General features: G+C 37.9%; 1 protein-coding gene across 2 annotated transcripts in view; it reads right to left on the bottom strand.

Annotated features, from left to right (window-relative positions):
* The window catches only part of GABRA3 (gamma-aminobutyric acid type A receptor subunit alpha3), a 292,154-nt gene that overhangs the window by 90,532 nt on the left and 181,124 nt on the right, over positions 1-20,498 (bottom strand). For both annotated transcript variants that reach the window (XM_070290575.1, XM_070290576.1), the window contains exon 6: positions 19,886-19,968. In XM_070290575.1, the coding sequence (XP_070146676.1) occupies positions 19,886-19,968 (83 nt within the window). The remainder of the gene's footprint in view (positions 1-19,885; positions 19,969-20,498) is intronic.

Genomic DNA, 20,498 nt, shown 5'->3' with positions numbered 1-20,498 from the left:
AGACACTTGCTCCTTGGAAGAAAATCTATGACAAACCTAGACAGCATATTAAAAAGCAGAGGCATCACTTTGCTAACAAAGGTCCATCTAGTCAAAGCTATGGTTTTTCCAGTAGTCATGTATGGATGTGACAATTGAACCATAAAGAAGGCTGAACACTGAAGAATTGATGCTTTCAAACTGTTATGCAGGAGAAGACTCTTGAAAGTCCCTTAGACAGCAAGGAGATCAAAGCAGTCAATCCTAAAGGATATCAACTTTGAATATTCATTGGAAGGACTGATGCTGAAGCTGAAGCTCCAATACTTTGGCCACCTGATGTGAAGAGCCAACTCAGTGGAAAAGACCCTGATGCTGGGAAAGATTGAGGTTAGGAGGAGAAGGAGGCAACAGAGGATGAGATGGTTGGATGGCATCACCGACTCAATGGATATGAATTTGAGCAAACTCCGTGAGATAGTGAAGGATGGAGAAGCTTGGTGTGCTATAGTCCACAGGATCGCAAAGAGTCAGACACAACTGAGCGACTGAAAAACAACAATAACAACTCTGGACACACAGAAATAAACCCAAAGTGGTCACAGTCTAGAAGACTCACAGTGACTCTCAGTCTTCTGGACTGCCAATAAACCTTTATAAAGTTTTCCTTCTCTTGGAGGATAGAGAGTAGTGGCAAGGGGAGGAATGGTTAAAATATAATCTAATGCAGATGTCACAAATTCAAATGTCCACAGGAGCTACAGCCATGTCTTAAATGACCTAATTAAGCTAGCTGTAAGAAAAATAAACTTCTAGAAATATAGTAAAATTTCTTTAATTATTAATTATTATGGGGTGAGTATATGAATTATGGTAAAAAATCATGTTAGGTATATTTTAAATTAGAATGAAAAATTACAAATTAAAAAAGCAATAACTAATGATTATAATTTTATTTTGAAACTTATAAGTTTAATCTGGTTTAACTTGCAAACCGGAAACCTGCCACCATTTCTTCTGTATCAGGGTATTAATATCAGGTCTTGTATTTGGAATTTCAAAGTCGAGTATGGAACTTAGCACAGATTAATTTTAACAGGGGTGGGTGTAGGAAAATGGTGAGGGAATGTGGAGTGAGGTTTTTCAGTTATAGTCAGTATCTTAAAGGAATAGAGTTGCTTTCTTTCTAGATACAGATCAACTCAGAACAGTGGGTTTTATATTTGGGGTGAGCACCATGCCATAACTCAGATATCTAGGATCATTATAAAGGGAACCTGACCGCCATACTGCTCACCCTTTTCATTCATTTTTGAGCTGTTTATTGTTCAAGTCACTCAGAGATCTCCAACTCATGGTGGCAGCTATCATGTCCATAACATGCTCTATTTAAACCTTATACCACAAAGCAAATAACTGCTAGTCAATCTACCAGTGAACGGATATAAATTCTGTATCCCTACAAAACTTTGAAATGTTGGATATGTATTTTGTAACAGTCTGACAAAAACATATGTATTAATTGTGATCTGCTTATATTGTAGTTTTAGAACTATTTTCAATATATTCAAGAAAAACATTTCCTGATTTGTATATAGTAGGCCACATGCCCAAAAGTTCCTCAGGCACATCACACTTTTCATTGAAATTATGAGAAAATACACATAACTCTATGGTACTGCTTTAAAATCTGTGCCCTCATAAATGATGAAGGAAAATACCACAAGAAATCTAACTTTTCCACATAATGTGCACTGTATATGTTCTCAGTCATTTCTTCAATTCACTGACAAAAATACTTGATTAAATATAAAGCTACTGCTGCAATTTAATCATTTTTATAAATTTGACATCTATAAAATATTTTGATGCCTGTGAAGGTTAATTGCTTAATTGATATATAACTACATTTCCTAGCAGCAACACTTAATGTATACATTCAAATACAAACCTGTTGAAATTTTAATCTATTTGATTTTTTTTAAATTTCAGTCTGTTTTAAGATTTTCATTGTACATCTTTTAAAATGTATCAATTATGGTTCTTATAATGGATTGTATAATGTTGATATCTTAAGTTTTATTTCTTCAAACAAAAGCATACTTTATATGCAAAGCAATTGTGTATAAATATTCATTTTTACTAGGAAATGAAAACTCACAATCTTTCTTGAAATAGTCCTTTCAGTCTATCTTCTATTTATTTAAAATATGTATAGTTATGGGTACAACAATTATGTCACTTTCCTCTTTATTCAACTAGGAGCTCTTAATTCTACCACATGTAAAACAAGAATGTAAGTGAGTTGACTAATGGCAACTGACATTGTACCCTGTTTTTAGTAAGAGAGTAGAAAGTGCCCATCTAAAGAGACAGACACTTTTCAGCCCCATGTGGTTGTGGCCCTGTGGGGATTTGAGCTCAGTGTTTTCCTATCTTCTGATTTCATAAAATAATAATAATAAATGAATTGGAATTCTGTGTGACATCTCCCAAACTTCAAATATTGGAGGATAATTTTGAAAGTAATTAACACTTATTATGGGCTTCCCTGGTGGCTCAGTGGTAAAGAATCTGCCTGCAATGCAGGAGATGTGAGCTCAATCTCTGGGTTGGAAAGATCCCCTGGAGAAGGAAATGGCAATCCACTCCAGTTTTCTTGCCTGGGAAATCCATGGACAGAGGAGCCTGGTGGGCTACAGTCCATAAAGTTGGAAAAGAGTTGGACATGACTTAGTGCCTAAAACAACAGACAACACTTATTATGTCAAACAAAGGATATTTGCAAACCACCAACTTGTAACTTAGTTGCACCTAAAAGATATCTAAAGGACACTCCATCCAAAATAGCTGAATACACATTCTTTTCTGTACACACGGCAGTTTTTCAAATAGATCATATGATGGCCACAAAGCAGGTCTCAATAAAGAAGATAGATATTATATCAAGCATATTTTCCAACCACAAAACCTGAATCTGGAAATCAATGACAGGAAGAAAAATGGAGAAAACACTTAAAATATTATGATAATAAAAAAACCCAAAGAGTCAACAGAAAAATCAGAGAGGAAAATTTTTTAAATACCTTGAAACATATGAAATAAAGCACAATATTCAAAAATCCTACCACATAATTGCACTCAACTCACATGCTAGCAAAGTAATGCTCAAAATACTCCAAGCCAGGCTTCAACAATATGTGAACTGTGAACTTCTGGATGTTCAAGCTGGTTTTAGAAAAGGCAGAGGAACCAGAGATCAAATTGCCAACATTCGCTGGATCATCATAAAAAGAGACTTCCAGAAAAACATCTATTTCTGCTTTATTGACTATGCCAAAGCCTTTGGCTGTGTGGATCACAATAAACTGTGGAAAATCCTGAAAGAGATGGGAATACCAGACCACCTGACCTGCTTGCTGAGAAATCTGTATGCAGGTCAGGAAGCAACAGTTAGAACTGGACCTGGGGGGATGATCCTAAGGTGGCGGAGGAATAGAATGGGGAGACCACTTTCTCCCTCGCAAATTCATTGAAAGAACATTTGAACGCTGAGTAAATTCCACAAAACAACTTCTGAATGCTGGCAGAGGACATCAGGCACCCAGAAAGGCAGCCCATTGTCTTCGAAAGGAGGTAGGACAAAATAGAAAAGGTAAAAAGAGAGACAAAAGAGGTAGGAAAGGAGATCCATCCCAGGAAAGGAGTCTTTAAAAAGAGAGGTTTCCAAACACCAGGAAACACTCTCACTGGTGAATCTGTGGCGAGCCTTGGAACCTCAGAGGGCAACATAACCGGGAGGGAAAATAAATAAATAATTAAACCCCACAGATTACGTACCTAAAGGCAACTCCCAGCAGAGAAGCAGCCCAGACGCTTGCATCCACAACTAGCAAGTGGGGACTGAACAGGGAGGCGCAGGCTGCATTGCTTAGGGTAAGGACCGGGCCTGAATGCCCCGAGGGCAATCTCAGGGAACTAACTAGAGATAGCAACCCAGACTGTGGGACAGCTATCCCGTGAAAAGCCCTAACCTAAGACACCTTCAGGCCCACTCACAGAACAAAGGACTGAGGAGAGCTAGCCGGCTGTGAACCAGTCCATCCCCCACCAGAGACAGGCAGCCAAGTGCAGCCGGAGAAGGAAGGGGGAAATCACGGCCCCAGAGAGGCATCATCTACCAAACTGCAAGCAAGCTTCATTGCTAAGCAAGACTCCTTGGGATTCTGGATGGTCGACATCCACTGGGAGGGTCTCAGCCAGAGATCAGCTCCCCAGAGGAGACACGGCACACCTGAGAAGGCATACCTGAGAAGGCACGCCCAGTGTATACTCAGAAAACCAAGAGAGGCTGGGACGGGGGAGGCGATAAGTCGCAGATAGCCAAGCACCTGAGCTGCTTGGACCGGGGAAGGGCACAAAACGCAAGCCCAATCAAGTCTGCGCCTTTGTAGAGTACCAAAGAACCTGAACCTGAACAGCTTAGACCTGGGAAGTGCACTCAACCCAGGGTCCACATCAGACAGTTCCTGCCCGAGCAACCTAAACCCTGAGCAGTGTAGACTGGGAAAGCACACACACCGTGAGCGGGGGAAACCCAGTGTGGCTGAGACACTGCAAGCACTCCCCACAGATGCCAGTGATATCTGTTTGCCATGTTCCTCCCTTCCCCCACAGCAAGGCTGAACAAGTAAGCCTAAAAAAAGTAACCACTACCGCCTCCTTGTGTCAGGGCAGAAATTAGACACTGAAGACACCAGCAAACAGAAGAATCTAAAATAAACAGAGGGTACCACTTTGGAAGTGACAGGTCCAATAGATTAAAACCCTGAAGTTAGCACCGACTACATAGGAAGGGGCCTATAGATCTTGAGAAGTGTAAGCCAGATCAAAGAACTATCTGAAACTGAACTAACCCTACACTGTCCACAACAACACCAGAGAAAGTCCTAGATATATTTTTACTATTGTCATTTTTTAATTAAAAAAATATTTTTAAGTCCTCTATTACTCCTTTTATTTTCATTTTTAACCTATTACTTTGCCAAAAAAGACCTTATTTTTAAAAGCAAAATTCATATATATATTATAATTTTTGTGACTTTGTTTTTTTTTCTTTAATATTGTATTTTTGAGAATCTAACCTCTATTCTAGATTTTTAATCTTTGCTTTTTGGTATTTGTTATCAATTTTGTACCTTTAAGAATCTAATCTTCAGTACCCATTTTTACTTGGGAGCAAAATTACTGGCTGGATTGCTCTCCCACTTTGGACTCTTCTTTTTCTCCACCAGGTCACCTCTATCTCCTCCCTCCCCATTCTCTTCTCTACCCAACTCTGTGAATCTCTTTGTGTGTTCCAGGCTATGGAGAACACTTCAGTTCAGTTCAGTTCAGTTCAGTTCAGTCGCTTAGTCGTGTCTGACTCTGCGACCCCATGAATTGCAGCACGCCAGGCCTCCCTGTCCACACCAACTCCCGGAGTTCACCCAAATTCATGTCCATCGAATCGGTGATGCCATCCAGCCATCTCATTTTCTGTCATCCCCTTCTCCTCCTGCCCCCACCCCACCCCTCAGCATCAGGGTCTTTTTCAGTGAGTCAACTCTTCGCAAGAGGTGGCCAAAATATTGGAGCTTCAGCTTCAGCATCAGTCCTTCCAATGAACACCCAGGACTGATCTCCTTTAGGATGGAATAGTTGGATCTCCTTGCAGTCCAAGGGATTCTCAAGAGTCTTCTCCAACACCACAGTTCAAAAGCATCAATTCTTCGGTGCTCAGCTTTCTTCACAGTCCAACTCTCACATCCATATGTGACCACTGGAAAAACCATAGCCTTGACTAGATGGACCTTTGTTGGCAAAGTAATATCTCTGCTTTTGAATATACTATCTAGGTTGGTCATAACTTTCCTTCCAAGGAGTAAGCGTCTTTTAATTTCATGGCTGCAATCACCATCTGCAGTGATTTTGGAGCCCAAAAAAATAAAGTCTGACACTGTTTACACTGTTTCCCCATCTATTTCCCATGAAGTGATGGGAGAAGATGCCATGATCTTTGTTTTTTGAATGTTGAGCTTTAAGCCAATTTATATGGAAATTTTAAAAAACCTCAAATAGCCAAAGAAATCTTGAGAAAGAAGAATGGAATTGGAGGAATCAACCTGCCTGACTTCAGGATCTACTACAAAGTCACAGTCACCAAGACAGCATGGTACTGGCACAAAGACAGAAAAATAGATCAGTGGAACAAAACAGAAAGCCCAGAGATAAATCCACGTACTTTTGGACACCTTATCTTCGACAAAGGAGGCAAGAATATACAATTAAGAAAAGACAATCTCTTTAACAAGTGGTACTGGAAAAACTGGTCAACCACTTGTAAAAGAATGAAACTAGAACACTCTCTAACACCATATACAAAAATAAACTCAACATGGATTAAAGATCTAAACTTAAGACCAGAAACTATAAAACTCCTAGAGGAAAACTTTGGCAAACACTCTCTGACATAAATCACAGCAGGATCCTCTATGACCCACCTCCCAGAATATTGGAAATAAAAGCAAAAATAAACAAATGGGACCTAATAAAAATTAAAAACTTTTGCACAATGAAGGAAACTATAAGCAAGGTGAAAAGACAGCCTTCAGAATGGGAGAAAATAATAGCAAACAAACCAACTGACAAATAATTAATCTCAAAAATATACAAGCAACTCCTGCAGCTCAATTCCAGAAAAATAAATGACCCAATCAAAAAATGGGTCAAATTACCAAAGAGACATTTCTCCAAAGAAGACATACAGATGGCTAACAAACACATGAAAAGATGCTCAACATCACTCATTATCAGAGCACTGCAAATCAAAACCACAATGAGGTACCATTTCATGCCAGTCAGAATGGCTGCTATCCAAAAGTCTACAAGCAATAAATCCTAGAGAGGGTGTGGAGAAAAGGAAACCCTCTTACACTGTTGGTGGGAATGCAAACTAGTACAGCCACTATGGAGAACAGTGTGGAGATTCCTTAAAAAACTGGAAATAGAACTGACATATGACCCAGCAATCCCACTGCTGGGCATACACACCGAGGAAACCAGAATTGAAAGAGACACATGTTCCCCAATGTTCATCGCAGCACTGTTTATAATAGCCAGAACATGGAAGCAACCTAGATGTCCATCATTAGATGAATGGATAAGAAAGCTGTGGTACATATATACCATGGAATATTACTCAGCCATTAAAAAGAATACATTTGAATCAGTTCTAATGAGGTAGATGAACCTGGAGCCTATTATACAGAGTGAAGTAAGCCAGAAAGACAAACACCAATACAATATACTAATGCATATATATGGAATTTAGAAAGATGGTAATGATAACCCTGTATGCGAGACAGCAAAAGAGACACAGATGTATAGAACAGTCTTATGGACTCTGTGGGAGAGGGCAAGGGTGAGATGGTTTAAGAGAATGACAGTGAAACATGTATATTATCATATGTGAAATGGATTGCCAGTCCAGGTTCGATGCACTATTCAGGGTGCTCAGGGTTGGTGCACTGGGATGACCCAGAGGGATGATATGGGGAGGGAGGTGAGAGGGGGGTTCAGGATGGGGAACACATGTACATCCGTGGCGGTTTCATGTCAATGTATGGCAAAACCAATACCATACTGTAAAGTAATTATCCTCCAAAAAATAAATAAATACATAAATAAATAAATTTAAAAATAAAAAAAATAAAGTAAAAAAAAAAAAAAAAAAGAACTGGACCTGGAACAATAGACTGGTTCCAAATAGGAAAAGGAGTACGTCACGGCTGTATATTGTCACCCTGCTTATTTAACTTATATGCAGAGTACATCATGAGAAATGCTGGGCTGCATGAAGCACATGCTGGAATCAAGATTGCCAGGAGAAATATCAATAACCTCAGCTATGCAGATGGCACCACACTTATGGCAGAAAGTGAAGAAGGATTAAAGAGTCTCTTGATGAAAGTGAAAGAGGAGCGTGAAGAAGCTGGGTTAAAGCTCAACATTCAGAAAACAAAGATCATGGCATCCAGTCACATCACTTCATGATAAATAGATGGAGAAACAGTGGAAACAGTGGCAGACTTTATTTTGGGGGGCTCCAGAATCACTGTAGATGGTGACTGCAGGCATGAAATTAAAAGACACTTACTACTTGTAATAAAAGTTGTGACCAACCTAGACAGCATATTAAAAAGCAGACATATTACTTTGCCAACAAACGTCTGTCTAGTGAAGGCTATGGTTTTTCCAGTATCATGTATGGATGTGAGAGTTGGACTCTAAGGAAACCTGAGTGTTGAAGAATTGATGCTTTTGAATTGTGGTGTTGGAGAAGACTCTTGAGAGTCCCTTGAACTGCAAGGAGGTCCATCCTAAAGGAAATCAGTCCTGAATGTACATTGGAAGGACTGATGTTGAAGCTGAAACTCCAATCCTTTGGCCACCTGATGTGAAGAGCTGACTCATTTGAAAAGACCCTGATGCTGGGAAAGATTGAAGGCAGGAGAAGGGGACGACAGAGGATGAGATGGTTGGATGGCATCACTGACTCAATGGACATGAGTCTGAGTAAACTCCAGGAGTTGGTGATGGACAGGAAGGCCTGTTGTGCTGCAGTCCATGAGGTCACAAAGAGTTGGACATGATTGAGCAACTAAACTGAACTGAACTGATTCAAAAAACCATGGGATGCAGCAAATACCAAGAGGGACATTTATGGCAATAAAAGCCTATATCAGGAAACAAGAAAACTCTCAAATACACAACCTAACCTACCATCTAAAGGAATTAGAAAAAGGGCGAAGAAAACCAAGAGTCAGCAGATGAAAGGAAATTATAAAGATTAGAGGAGAAATAAGTTAAGTAGAGACCAAAAAACCCCCCACAACAATGGAAAAGATCAATGAAGGCAAGAGCTGACTTTTTGAAAAGATAAATGAAACTGATAAGACTGTAAGCCACACTCATTAGAAGAGGAGACCCAAATAAACAAATTAAAAAATGAAAGAGGGGAAATTACAATGACTATCACAGAAACACAAAAAATCATGAGAGAATACTATGAGCAGTTATATGCCAACAAATTGTACAACCTAGATGAAATGCATAAACATACACTTTTCCAAAACTGAGTCAGGAAGAAACAGATACTCTGAACAGACTGGCCACTAGTAGGAAATTAAATCAGTAATCAAAAAACTCTCAAAAAACAAAACCCCAGGACTAGATAGTCTCACAGGGGAATTCTACCAAATAAAGAAGAATTAATACCTATCCTTTTCAACTATACCAAAACATTGAAGAGTAGGAAACATCCCCAAATTCATTCTACAAGGCCATTATTACCATGATATCCAATTAGACAAAGACACTACAAAACAGAAAATTATAGGCCAATATCTCTGATTTTTATTTAGATATAAAAATCTTCAATAAAATATTATCAAACCAAATCTAGCAATATCCATAAAAGAACTACATACCATGGTCAAGTGAAAATTATTCTAGAATGCAATCATAGCTCAGTATCCACAAATCAATCAATGTGGTACACCTCATTAACAAAAAGAAGACAAAAGCCACATGATCATCTCAATAGATGCAGAAAAATTTTACAAAATTCAACACCCATTCATAATAAAAACTCTCCAGAAAGTGGGCATAGAAGCAACATATCTCAAAATAATAAAAGCCAGCTGGGACAAACCCACAACTAATGTTATAGTCAATGGTAAAAAGCTGAAAGCTTTTCTTCTAAAATCAGGGAATAAGACAAGGATGCCCAATCTCACCATCTTTATTTAATATAATATTGGATGTCCTATTCACAGCAATCAGACAAGAAAAAAATAGCACCCACATTAGAAGGAAAGAGATAGAAAGGTCACTATTTACAGATGACATAATACTATATATAGAAAATGCTAGTCACCACCAGAAAAGTATTAGAACCAATAAATTAATTCAGCAAAGTGGTAGGATTCAAGATTAATATACAGAAATCTGTTGTTATTCTATACACCACTAAGAAACTATCATAGAAAGGCAAATAAACAATCCCATTTATAATTATATCAAAAAGAATAAAATATGAAGGAATAAGTTTAACCAAGGAAGTGAAGGATCTATATTCTGAAAACTATAAATCATTAATGAAGGAAATGGAAGATCATACAAACAAATAGAAATGTAGCCATTATTTATGGACTAGAAAAGTTAATATTGTTAAAATGTCCATATTGCTCAAAGCAATTCACAAATTTAACACAATCCTTAACAAAATACCCATGCCATTTTTCACAGAACTAGAACAAATAGTCCTAAAATTTGTGTGGAAGCACAAAAGACCCTGAAGAGCTAATCTTGAGAAAAAAAACACAAAGCTTGTGGCATCACCCTCTCTGACTTCAGATTTTATTACAAAGCTCCAGTAATCAAAACAGTATGATACCACACAAAAATAGAAATATAGATCAATGGAGCAGTATAGAAAGCACAAAAATAAACTTGTGCACCTATGGCCAATTAATCTATGACAAAGGAGGCAAGAATATACAGTGAAAAAAAGATAGCCTCTTCAATAAGTGGTGCTGTGAAAACTGGCAGCTACATGTCAAAACATGAAATCAGAACATTCCTTCACACTATATACAAAAATAAACTCAAAATGGGCTAAAGACCTAAATGTAAGACTGGAAATCATAAAACTCCTAGAAGAAAACATAGGTAGAGCAGTCTTTGACATAAGTGTTAGCAATATATTTTTGGATTGTCCCTTTAAGCAAAGGAAACAAAAAGATAAACAAACAAATTGGACATAATTAAACAAAAACTTTTGCACAGCAAAGGAAACCAACAAAAAAACTTAATTTAAAAATATAGAGAAGACCTGAATAGACATTTCCCCAGAGATATAAATGGTCAATAATAAGACACATGAAAAGATGACCAATATTACTAATCGTCAGAGAAATGCAAATCAAAACCACAATAAAATATCACTTCACATGAGTTATAATGGCTGTCGTCAAAAAGATCCCAAATAATAAATTTGGAAAGGATGGATAGACTTGGAAAGGATGTTGAGAAAAGAGAACACTTCTACACTAGTACACTGTTAGTGGGAATGTAGACTGATGTAGACACTGTGGAAAACATTATGGAGGTTTCTCAAAAAACTAAAAACAAAACTACCATATGACCCAGCAACTCCACTCCTGGGAATATATTTGCAGAAAATGAAAACACTAATTTTAAATGATATCTGTACCTCAGTGTTCATAGCAGCATTATTTGCAATAGGCAAGATACAGAAGCCAACTTAAATGTTCAACAGATGAATGTATATGATACTGTGTGTGTGTGTGTGTGTGTGTGTGTGTGTGTGTGTGTGTGTGTAAAATGGATACTGTTGTTTAGTCACTGAGTCATGTCCAACTCTTTGTGACCAACATGGACCATAGCCTGCCAGGCTCCTCTGTCCATGGGATTTTCAAGGCAAGAATACTGGAGTGGGTTGCCATTTCCTTCTCGAGGGGATCTTCCTGACCCAGGGACCAAACCCACATCTCCTGCATTGGCAGGCAGATTCTTTACCATTGAGCCACCAGGGAAGCCTAAAACAGGATATTAGCCATAAAAAGAAAGAAATTTTGATATTTGCAACAACATGGATAGACTTTGAGGCTTTTATGCTCAGCTAAATAAGTCAGACAAAGAAAGACACATACTATATGTAATCACTTATATACAGAATATAAAAATTCCAACAAACTAATGAATATAAGAAAACAGAAACAGACTCCCAGATACAGGGAACAAACTAGTGCTTATCAGTGGGGAGAGGAACTAGGAGATGGCAAGATAGGGGTAGAGGATTAAGAGGCACAAACCACTATGTATAAAGTACATAAATTACAAGAAAATACTGTGCAGCACAAGGAATACAGCCAATAATTTATAATAACTTTAAATGGAATATAATTTATTAAAATATTGAATCACTGTGGTATACATCTGAAAGTAATATAATATTTTAAATTAACTATACTTTAAGTTTTAAAAAAAATGAAATAAGGGTTTTAGTCCATAGGCTATAAGGTCTGCAGGCATGACTGAAATAGAGATGACATGGCCAGATGTATGCTCTAGAAAGATTGTTCAACCAGCAGTATGGATGCCTGGTTGGAAAGAATGAAACTAAAGCCAAAACAGTAGTTACAAAGGCCATCACAATGTTTTGTGTGAATGACATTTAGGACAAAATTATATAGTATTAGTGGGATGAATTGAGTGGAACGGGAGGAGATCTCAGTGGCAGGATATAACTATGGCTTGGCTTCCCTGATAGCTCAGTTGGTAAAGAATCTGCCTGCAATGCAGGAGATCCCAGTTGGATTCCTGGGTTGGGAAGATCCCCTGGAGAAGGGATAGGCTACCCACTCCAGTATTCTTGGGCTTCTCTCGTGGCTCAGCTGGTAAAGAATCTGCCTACAATGCGGGAGACCTGGGTTTGATCCCTAGGTTAGGAAGATCCCTTGGAGAAGGGAAAGGCTAACCACTTCAGCATTCTGGCCTGGAGAATTCCACAGACTGTATAGTCCATGGGGTCACAAAGTGTCAGACATGACTGAGTGACTTTCACTTTCAAGAAAGGAAAGGAGGAAGTTTGAGGAAGGATTCTAGATGACCATGAGTTTGTAACTTTTGCAAGTACTTGACTAATGATGGAATTCATTCACCCATTGGGGAATAGAAGTCTTTCCCTTCAGGCCTTCTTTTTCTTCTCTCCTCCCTGCCTGTCCCACGGGTTTCTTTAAACCCTTAACTTCCCTCTCAGTTGAGTCCTTCTCCTCAATTTTGATCTTTTTTCCCCCCATGGAGGAGCAGACTTAGAGAGGTGTGGGGAATGGATGCTGCAGAAAGGAGACCTATCAGACAATAAGAACTATAGCACTCCCAGAATGGACCCCTTAACATATATTGTATTGGCTATGATGCCACAAGCATCTGCTTGCCTTTGGTTGCTTTGCCAAATGCCTCCTTCTGTTACTTGAGCCTTGGTATGTGCCAGGCTCCAGGAATATGAGAAGTAAAAATCACTCCTGCCACAACAGCACAAATGAGCAAGAATTCCCTTTGAACTCATACTGTCGCTTGCTTGATTCAGTCACTTATATACTAAGACATTATATTAGATAGTTAATGTACAGAAGTCATAAGACATTTGAGGTCCCAACCCTTCATTGAACTAGTACAGAAAGAAAATATGTAAGTAAATAAAGAAGATAATATTGTACAGTGATAAGTGCTATAAAAAATAAAACAGTTTATGAGGTAGGGAGAAGTTTAATTAGATATAGTGATCAGAGCAGATCCCTTTGAGGGGGTGGCTTTTTAGCAGAAAAATGGAAGATGAGCAAAAGCCAGAGTTCGATGGAGAATATTTCAGGCACCAAACAAACAAAAAACAGAAAGTGTAAACTCTTCTGAGTGGGAAATATTCTGCAGTGTTACAGTGTTCTAGGAACTGGAAGAAAGCCAATGGAAAGGGGAAAGAGATATGAGATGAGGTTGAAGAGGTTAACAACAACCTGATCACAAGATCTAAACCAAGACACAAAACACAAAAGAAGGTATCAGAGAAAAAAAAAACAAACCAGCTTGGTTTAGGCATATTCAGTAAGAATACAAGAGTTTTGTATTCTTAACAACTACATAACTGTCATAACAACTACAGCCTAAGGTTTGGCATACTATGAAACCAAGTGGAAATAAACACTCCATAGCTTTATAACTAATTCAAATACTTAAAACTGTCAAGATTTTAAAATATCCAAAGTTACAGGGTAAGTTATAGGCAAGTATGCATGTGTGCCAAGTTGCTTCAGTTGTGGCTGACTCTTTGCAACCCTATGGATTGTAGCCCACCAGGCTCCTATGTCAGAGAGTTACTGGCAAATCAGGACAGATTTGGACTTCTGGCATGAGGTTTATGTGTTTATGCAGCTATTGAAATGAGCATGTGGCTTTTTTTGTCTTTATTTTCTTGATATGATGTATTACATTGATTGATTTTTTGATATAAAGCCAACTTTATATCCCTGGAATAGATCTTATTTGAAGATAGTGGGTAATTCATATATAGGCTTTTTTATTTGGTTTTTATTTTATTTATTTTGCTGAAGACTTTTATGTCTATAGTCATAAAGAATTCATAAAGAATATTTGTCTATAGTTTTCTTTTCTCGTGATCTTTGGTTTTGGTATCATGGTAATACTGACCTGACAGAATGTTCTTCCTCATCTGTATTATACAAGACTTTGGAAGACTTAGTATTCATTCTTCTTTAAATGTTTGATAAAATGCAATGGTGGGTCTGGGTTTTTGCTTGTGGGAAGTTATAAAATTACTAATTAAGTCTCTTGTTATAGGTCCAATAAAAATGTCTACTTTTTTTCTCAGTCACTTCCAGTAGTTTGTATATTAGTAGTAATTTTTTCCATTTCATCTAGGCTCTCTCATTTGTTGACATGTAATTTGCAGCTTGTGTTACTTTATAATCCTGTTTATTTCTGTAAGATCAGTAGTGATGTCTTTATTTCATGATTTGATTATTCTCTTGTTTTGTATTTGCGTTTTGTATTTGTATCTGCATTTTGTATTCTCTCTTTCATCAGTCTAGCTAAAGGTTTATCAGTTTATTGATTTTTTCAAAAAAACACTTTTATATTATTTGATTCTGTTTAATGTTTTTCTACTTTGTTTCATTTAATTTCTCTCTAATGTTTATTATTTTTTTCTGTCTGCTTGTTTTGAATTTAGTTTGCTCTTCTCTTTCTAGTTTCTTAAGGTAGAAGTTCAGGTTATTGATTTTAGATCTTCTTTTTGATACAGGCTTTCAGTTCAGTTCAGTTCAGCTCAGTTCAGTTCAGTTGCTCAGTTGTGTCCAACTCTTTGCGACCCCATGAATCGCAGCACACCAGGCCTCCCTGTCCATCACCAACTCCCGGAGACAGGCTTTACAGTTATAACTTTTCCTCTAAACACTGCTTTAAGCTGTATTTACATTGTACATAATTTTCATTAATTTCAAACTATTTTCTAATTTCCCTTATGATTTTTTCTTTGATACATTTTTTAAATTTAGGAATATGCTATTTAATTTCAACATATTTGTGAATTTCCCAAATTTCCTTCCATAGTTGACTTTTAATTTCATTCAAGTGAGGTTAGATAACACACTTCATATGGTTCCAGAACTTTTAAACTGACTGCATCTTGTTTTAAGGCCTAACATACAGTCTACCACAGAAAATATTCCATGTGCACTTCAGAATAATGGGTGTTCTGATATTATTTGGTAGAGTGCAATATAAATGCTAATTAGACCCAATTGGTTAGTCTCGTGTTCAAGTCTTCTATTTCTATGTTGATGTTCTGTCTAGTTGTTCTATGGAAGTGGAATATTAAAATGTTTAGTTTTTTTAATTATTATTGAATAGTTTATTTCCCTTTTCTATTCTTATCAGTTTTTCTCTGTGCATTTTGGGTTTCTAGGTACAATCATCTTTATAATTGTTATTTCTTCCTGATGAATTGATCCTTTTATCATTATGAAATTTTCAAGGCTTCTTCAGAATGGGGGTGAAGAGGATCAGAACATGGTTCTCTTGCTGAGAATCAGCCATTTCTCTTGACTAACACTCCTCAGACTGTTGTGAGCCTTTGTTTAGAGTTTGGAGAAAGTTTATTTTGACAACTTTTGAAAATGTTCTTGTTGCTTTTATGGAAGAATGGGTTTTCAGAAGTTCTCACTTTACCATTCCAGAATTGCTTCCTTATTAGTTTTCAAAGTCAATATTAACTGCCCACTTAAGAATGTAAACCACTCTCTCCTTCTTAATATACTTAATTTGCTTCTAGGATAGTATGTTCCCTTAAGTTTCCTCTTACTACACCTGTCCTATCCTTCACATTTACTGAGTTATTCTCTTCTCTTTAGCCTCTAAATGTTATAGTGATTCAGGAAACAGTCTTTGACACTCTTATCTACATGCAGTCAACTCCTCCAGCTTTATGGCTTTAAATACCATCTAAATGGATGAAACTTCAATTAAATATCCAGTCTGCAGGCTCAGATGGTAAAGAATCTGCCTACAATGCAGGAGACCCACAAACAATCCCTGGGTAGGGAAGATCCCCTGGAGGAGGGATTGGCTACCTACTCCAATATTCTTGCCTGGAGAACCTATGGACAGAGGAGCCTGGTGGGCTACATTCCATGGGGTCCCAAAGAGTTGGGCATAACTGAGAGACTAATACATACTAGATATCTTTCCTGAAACCAGACTTACATTCCATATATTCAGCACCCAGAAGCACTAGTTGTGTCCCTTATCAAGCATAAACCCCATCAAGTGTAACCACTATCCTGACTATTGTTTCTACATGTAATTTCCTTCCTGGCATTATTGGGAAAAGTATATATATTTTTGAAAATCAAATAATGAGAAAAATAGTTAAGAAATAAGCAAAATGGAAATGTATTATAATTCTTCTATAAAAATTAAAGCTTAACAACAGACAGGATCATTACTGGATTAAAGAAATCTACTAATGTCAAGTCAAAGCAAGAACAGGAAATGCTGGCACACTGAGTCAAAAGTGTTGAAATTCCCAGTATCAGCACAGGAATATATGTTGATCTGATCACTTGATTTTGCTTATCACAAGTGTATGCTTATAGCCATGTATACTGCTAATGGTGAATCATTTTTAAACAAAATTTTAAACTTTTTATATTGTGTTGGAGTATAGCCGATTGTCACTCCAGTCTTCTTGCCTGGGAAATCTCATGGACAGAGGAACCTCACTGGCTATAGTCCACAGGGTCACAAAGAGTTGGACACGACTGAAGTGAATTAGCATGCATAGCCAGTTAACAATGTTGTGATAGTTTCAGGTGAACAGCAAAGGGGCTCAGCCATACATATACATGTATCCATTCTCGTACAAACTCCCCTCCCATCCAGGCTGCTAAGTAACATTGAGCAGAGTTCCCTGTGCTATACAGTAAGTTCTTGTTGATGATCTATTTTAAATGTAGTATGTACATGTCTATCCCAACCCCCCTAACTATCCCTTCCCCCTGGCAACCCCAGCAACCATAAGTTCATTTTCTATTACTTTTTTATCTACTTCATCCAGCAGCAGCCTTATGGCCAGGGCAAAACTTGAATTCCAAGCTGCAATCCATGGCCAGAATTGGAAAGTACCACCAAGAATGAAGGGGCTTCCCTGGTGGCTCAGACGGTAAAGAATCTGCCTGCAATGCAGGTGACCTGGGTTCAATCCCTGGGGTGGGAAGATCCCCTGGAGAAGGAAATGGTAACACACTCCAGGATTCTTGCCTGGAGAATCCCATGGACATAGGAGCCTGGCGAGCTACAGTCTATGGGGTCACAAAGAGTCAGACACAACTAAGCAACTAACAAACACACACACCAAGAATAAAGGAGGTTCTACCCTATCTCCAGAATTTTAGTCTTTTCAATCCTTATTGCTCAACAGTTCTAGGTTTCCTAATTGCTCATGAGGGGAGCATGTTCACTCATGAACAACTCTATCCTACACAGAATGGAAGTAATACTTACCTAACTTGATAGTAAATCCATTAGGACAGAAATCTATAAGTCATCCCTGAGTTCTCTTCTTGTGATATTCTATATCTAATTCATTGGAGGATCCTTTGAGATTGTCCTTCACAATGTATCCAGAATCAGAATCTTATCACTTATGCCACTATCACTCTGATCTGAGCCATCATAATCTCTCAGCTGAAATATTGCAATAACCTATTAACTGGACTCCCTGCTTCTATCTTTCTCATACTTATTTTTAACAGAGTATCCATAATGATTCTTGAAAAACCAAAAAATCAGATAATATATCTAAATATTCTAATAACTCCATTTTCCCTCAGAATAAAATTCAAAGTGCTTTACTGTCCATCACCACTGCAGATGACCTGACCCCCTCTTTGATCTCACATCTGGCACTTTGATGTTCTTTAACAAGTCAGATACATTTCTGATTCAGGGTCTTGTCCCTGGCTGTTCCCTATAACTACAGTATTATTTCCACAAATATCTGTCTTGTTAAACCTTTTGCCTCCTCAAACTTTCTGCCCAAATGTCACTTTTTCAAAGAAGACTACACTGATTACTTTATTTTAAATTTCAATGGCAATGTCTATCTTCCACCTAGACATGATTGACCCCACCTTATTCTGCAGTATTTTTATGTCTTCTTATGGTGCTTCTCATTTTACAACATACTTTATACTTTACTTTTTAATTTAATGTTTATTTTCTCTTTTGCCATCACTCTTTCCTCTATATAAGCTCCACAATGGCAGGGTCTTTGTTTTATTCATGGATGCATTCCAAGCTCCTATAATAGAGCCTGGCCCACAGGAGATAATTTGTAAATATTTGACAATGAAAAAAATATGTCACACGTAATTATTTGGGTCTTTTCAAATGCACTTTCTATGTTAAAATACAGAGATAAATATAATTTAGAGATGATAAACACAGACCATGATATATTGCTCCAAGTTCAGTTCAGTTCAGTCACTCAATCATGTCCGACTCTTTGCAACCCCATGGACTGCAGCACACCAGGCCTCCCTGTCCATCATCAACTCCTGCAGTCTACCCAAACTCATGTTCACTGAGTCAATGATGCCATCCAACCATCTCACCCTCCATCATCCCCTTCTCTTCCTGCCTTCAATCTTGGCCAGCATCAGGGTCTTTTCAAAAGACTCAACTCTTCCCATGAGGTGGCCAAAGTATTGGAGTTTCAGCTTCAACATCAGTCCCTCCAATGAATACTCAGGACTGATCTCCTTTAGGATGGACTTGTTGGATCTCCTTGCAGTCCAAGGGACTCTCAAGAGTCTTCTCCAACACCATAGTTCAAAAGCATCAATTCTTCTGTGCTCAGCTTTCTTTATAGTCCAAATCTCAAATCCATACATGACTACTGGAAAAACCATAGCCTTGACTAGATGGACCTTTGTTGGCAAAGTAATATCTCTGCTTTTTGATATGCTGTCTAGGTTGGTCATAACTTGCCTTCCAAGGAATAAGCGTCTTTTAATTTCATGGCTGCAGTCACCATCTGCAGTGATTTTGGAGCCCCCAAAAATAAAGTCTGCCACTGTTACTCTGATGACTCCCAAATTAAACTTACTCTGTAATTCTTAGTCAGAAACTCACTCAAATTCTCCTCAATTTTGATTTTTCTCATTATCTGAAAATGAGCTATGTATTTAATTATTTTTCTGCCAGATTTACAGCTTCTGGCAAGGGCAATACTCTCTTAAGTGGAGAAAATTTCCCATCTCTTACTGTTTATCATTCACTATAGAGAATCAGATAGAACTATATGAAGATGCACACAGAACAGGCATTTCAAAAATATAAACACCTTCTGTTAGAAGGATCTTGTCTTTAGGAAGCTATTATTGCGTTTTATATTAGCTCTCTCTTGGCTTGTCTTACGGATAATTTAGGAAACAGATGTTAATGTTTCAACCTAATGACAAAGAAATTAGTCTAAAATGGTGAAATAATGTTTGCTTTCTAAAATAAAAACTCTATTAAAGGTTAAATCTCCTCCTGATCAGTTAGTACTACTCCATCCCACTCCCCTTCCCCACTTATATACTAGCCCAAATTAAAGGTTTCAGCTTTTGAAATTACTAAGGGGCAGAATAGGAACTATGTCATTTTTTTTGGGGGGGGGAGGGGGCGAAGATCAGAAAACAGAAGCTAAGAAAATACATACAGCTTCCAAACTTCAGTGGGCAGGCATGCACATCCATAGGAAAATCTTCCAAATGCATGGGACACTCGGCATGAATTGTTAACCTAAAAGGAAGAACAAAACATGAAATTAAGCTAAAATGAATGGTATTAAACATGGAGCTCAGTTTCCATTCACCAGCAGTGTAGTGCTGCTAAAAAAACAATAATTTGTTTGTTTAGGTTCACTGAGATCTAAGATTTTATGAACACAAGGGATGGATTAACTGAACTAGAGAGCCTCTCAAAGCAGCATTCAGTATTCAGATTTTTAGATCAGATATGAATCCACTTTACCACCTTTAGGAAAACAAATATCATTTATCTGCCCTAGCTGAGCTCCCTTAGCTACCTCCCCACCAAAGAAGCATGGAAACACCAGGTTCTGACTCATTCAGTCCTGATAGCAGTTTAATTGCATGTGTGAGTGTATGCTCAGTCAGTCAGTTGTGTCTGACTCTGAAACTCCATGGACTGTAGCCTGCCAGGTTCCTCTGTCCATGGAATTTTCCAGGCAGGAATACTGGAGTGGGTTGCCATTTCCTTCTCCAGGGATCTCCCCACCCAGAGATCAAATTCGCGTCTCTTGCATCTCC

Source organism: Ovis canadensis, chromosome X (assembly GCF_042477335.2).
Source record: "Ovis canadensis isolate MfBH-ARS-UI-01 breed Bighorn chromosome X, ARS-UI_OviCan_v2, whole genome shotgun sequence".
NCBI lineage: Eukaryota > Metazoa > Chordata > Mammalia > Artiodactyla > Bovidae > Ovis > Ovis canadensis.
Note: the sequence above shows the minus strand (reverse complement) of the source record. Positions and strands in the feature narration are given on the sequence as shown.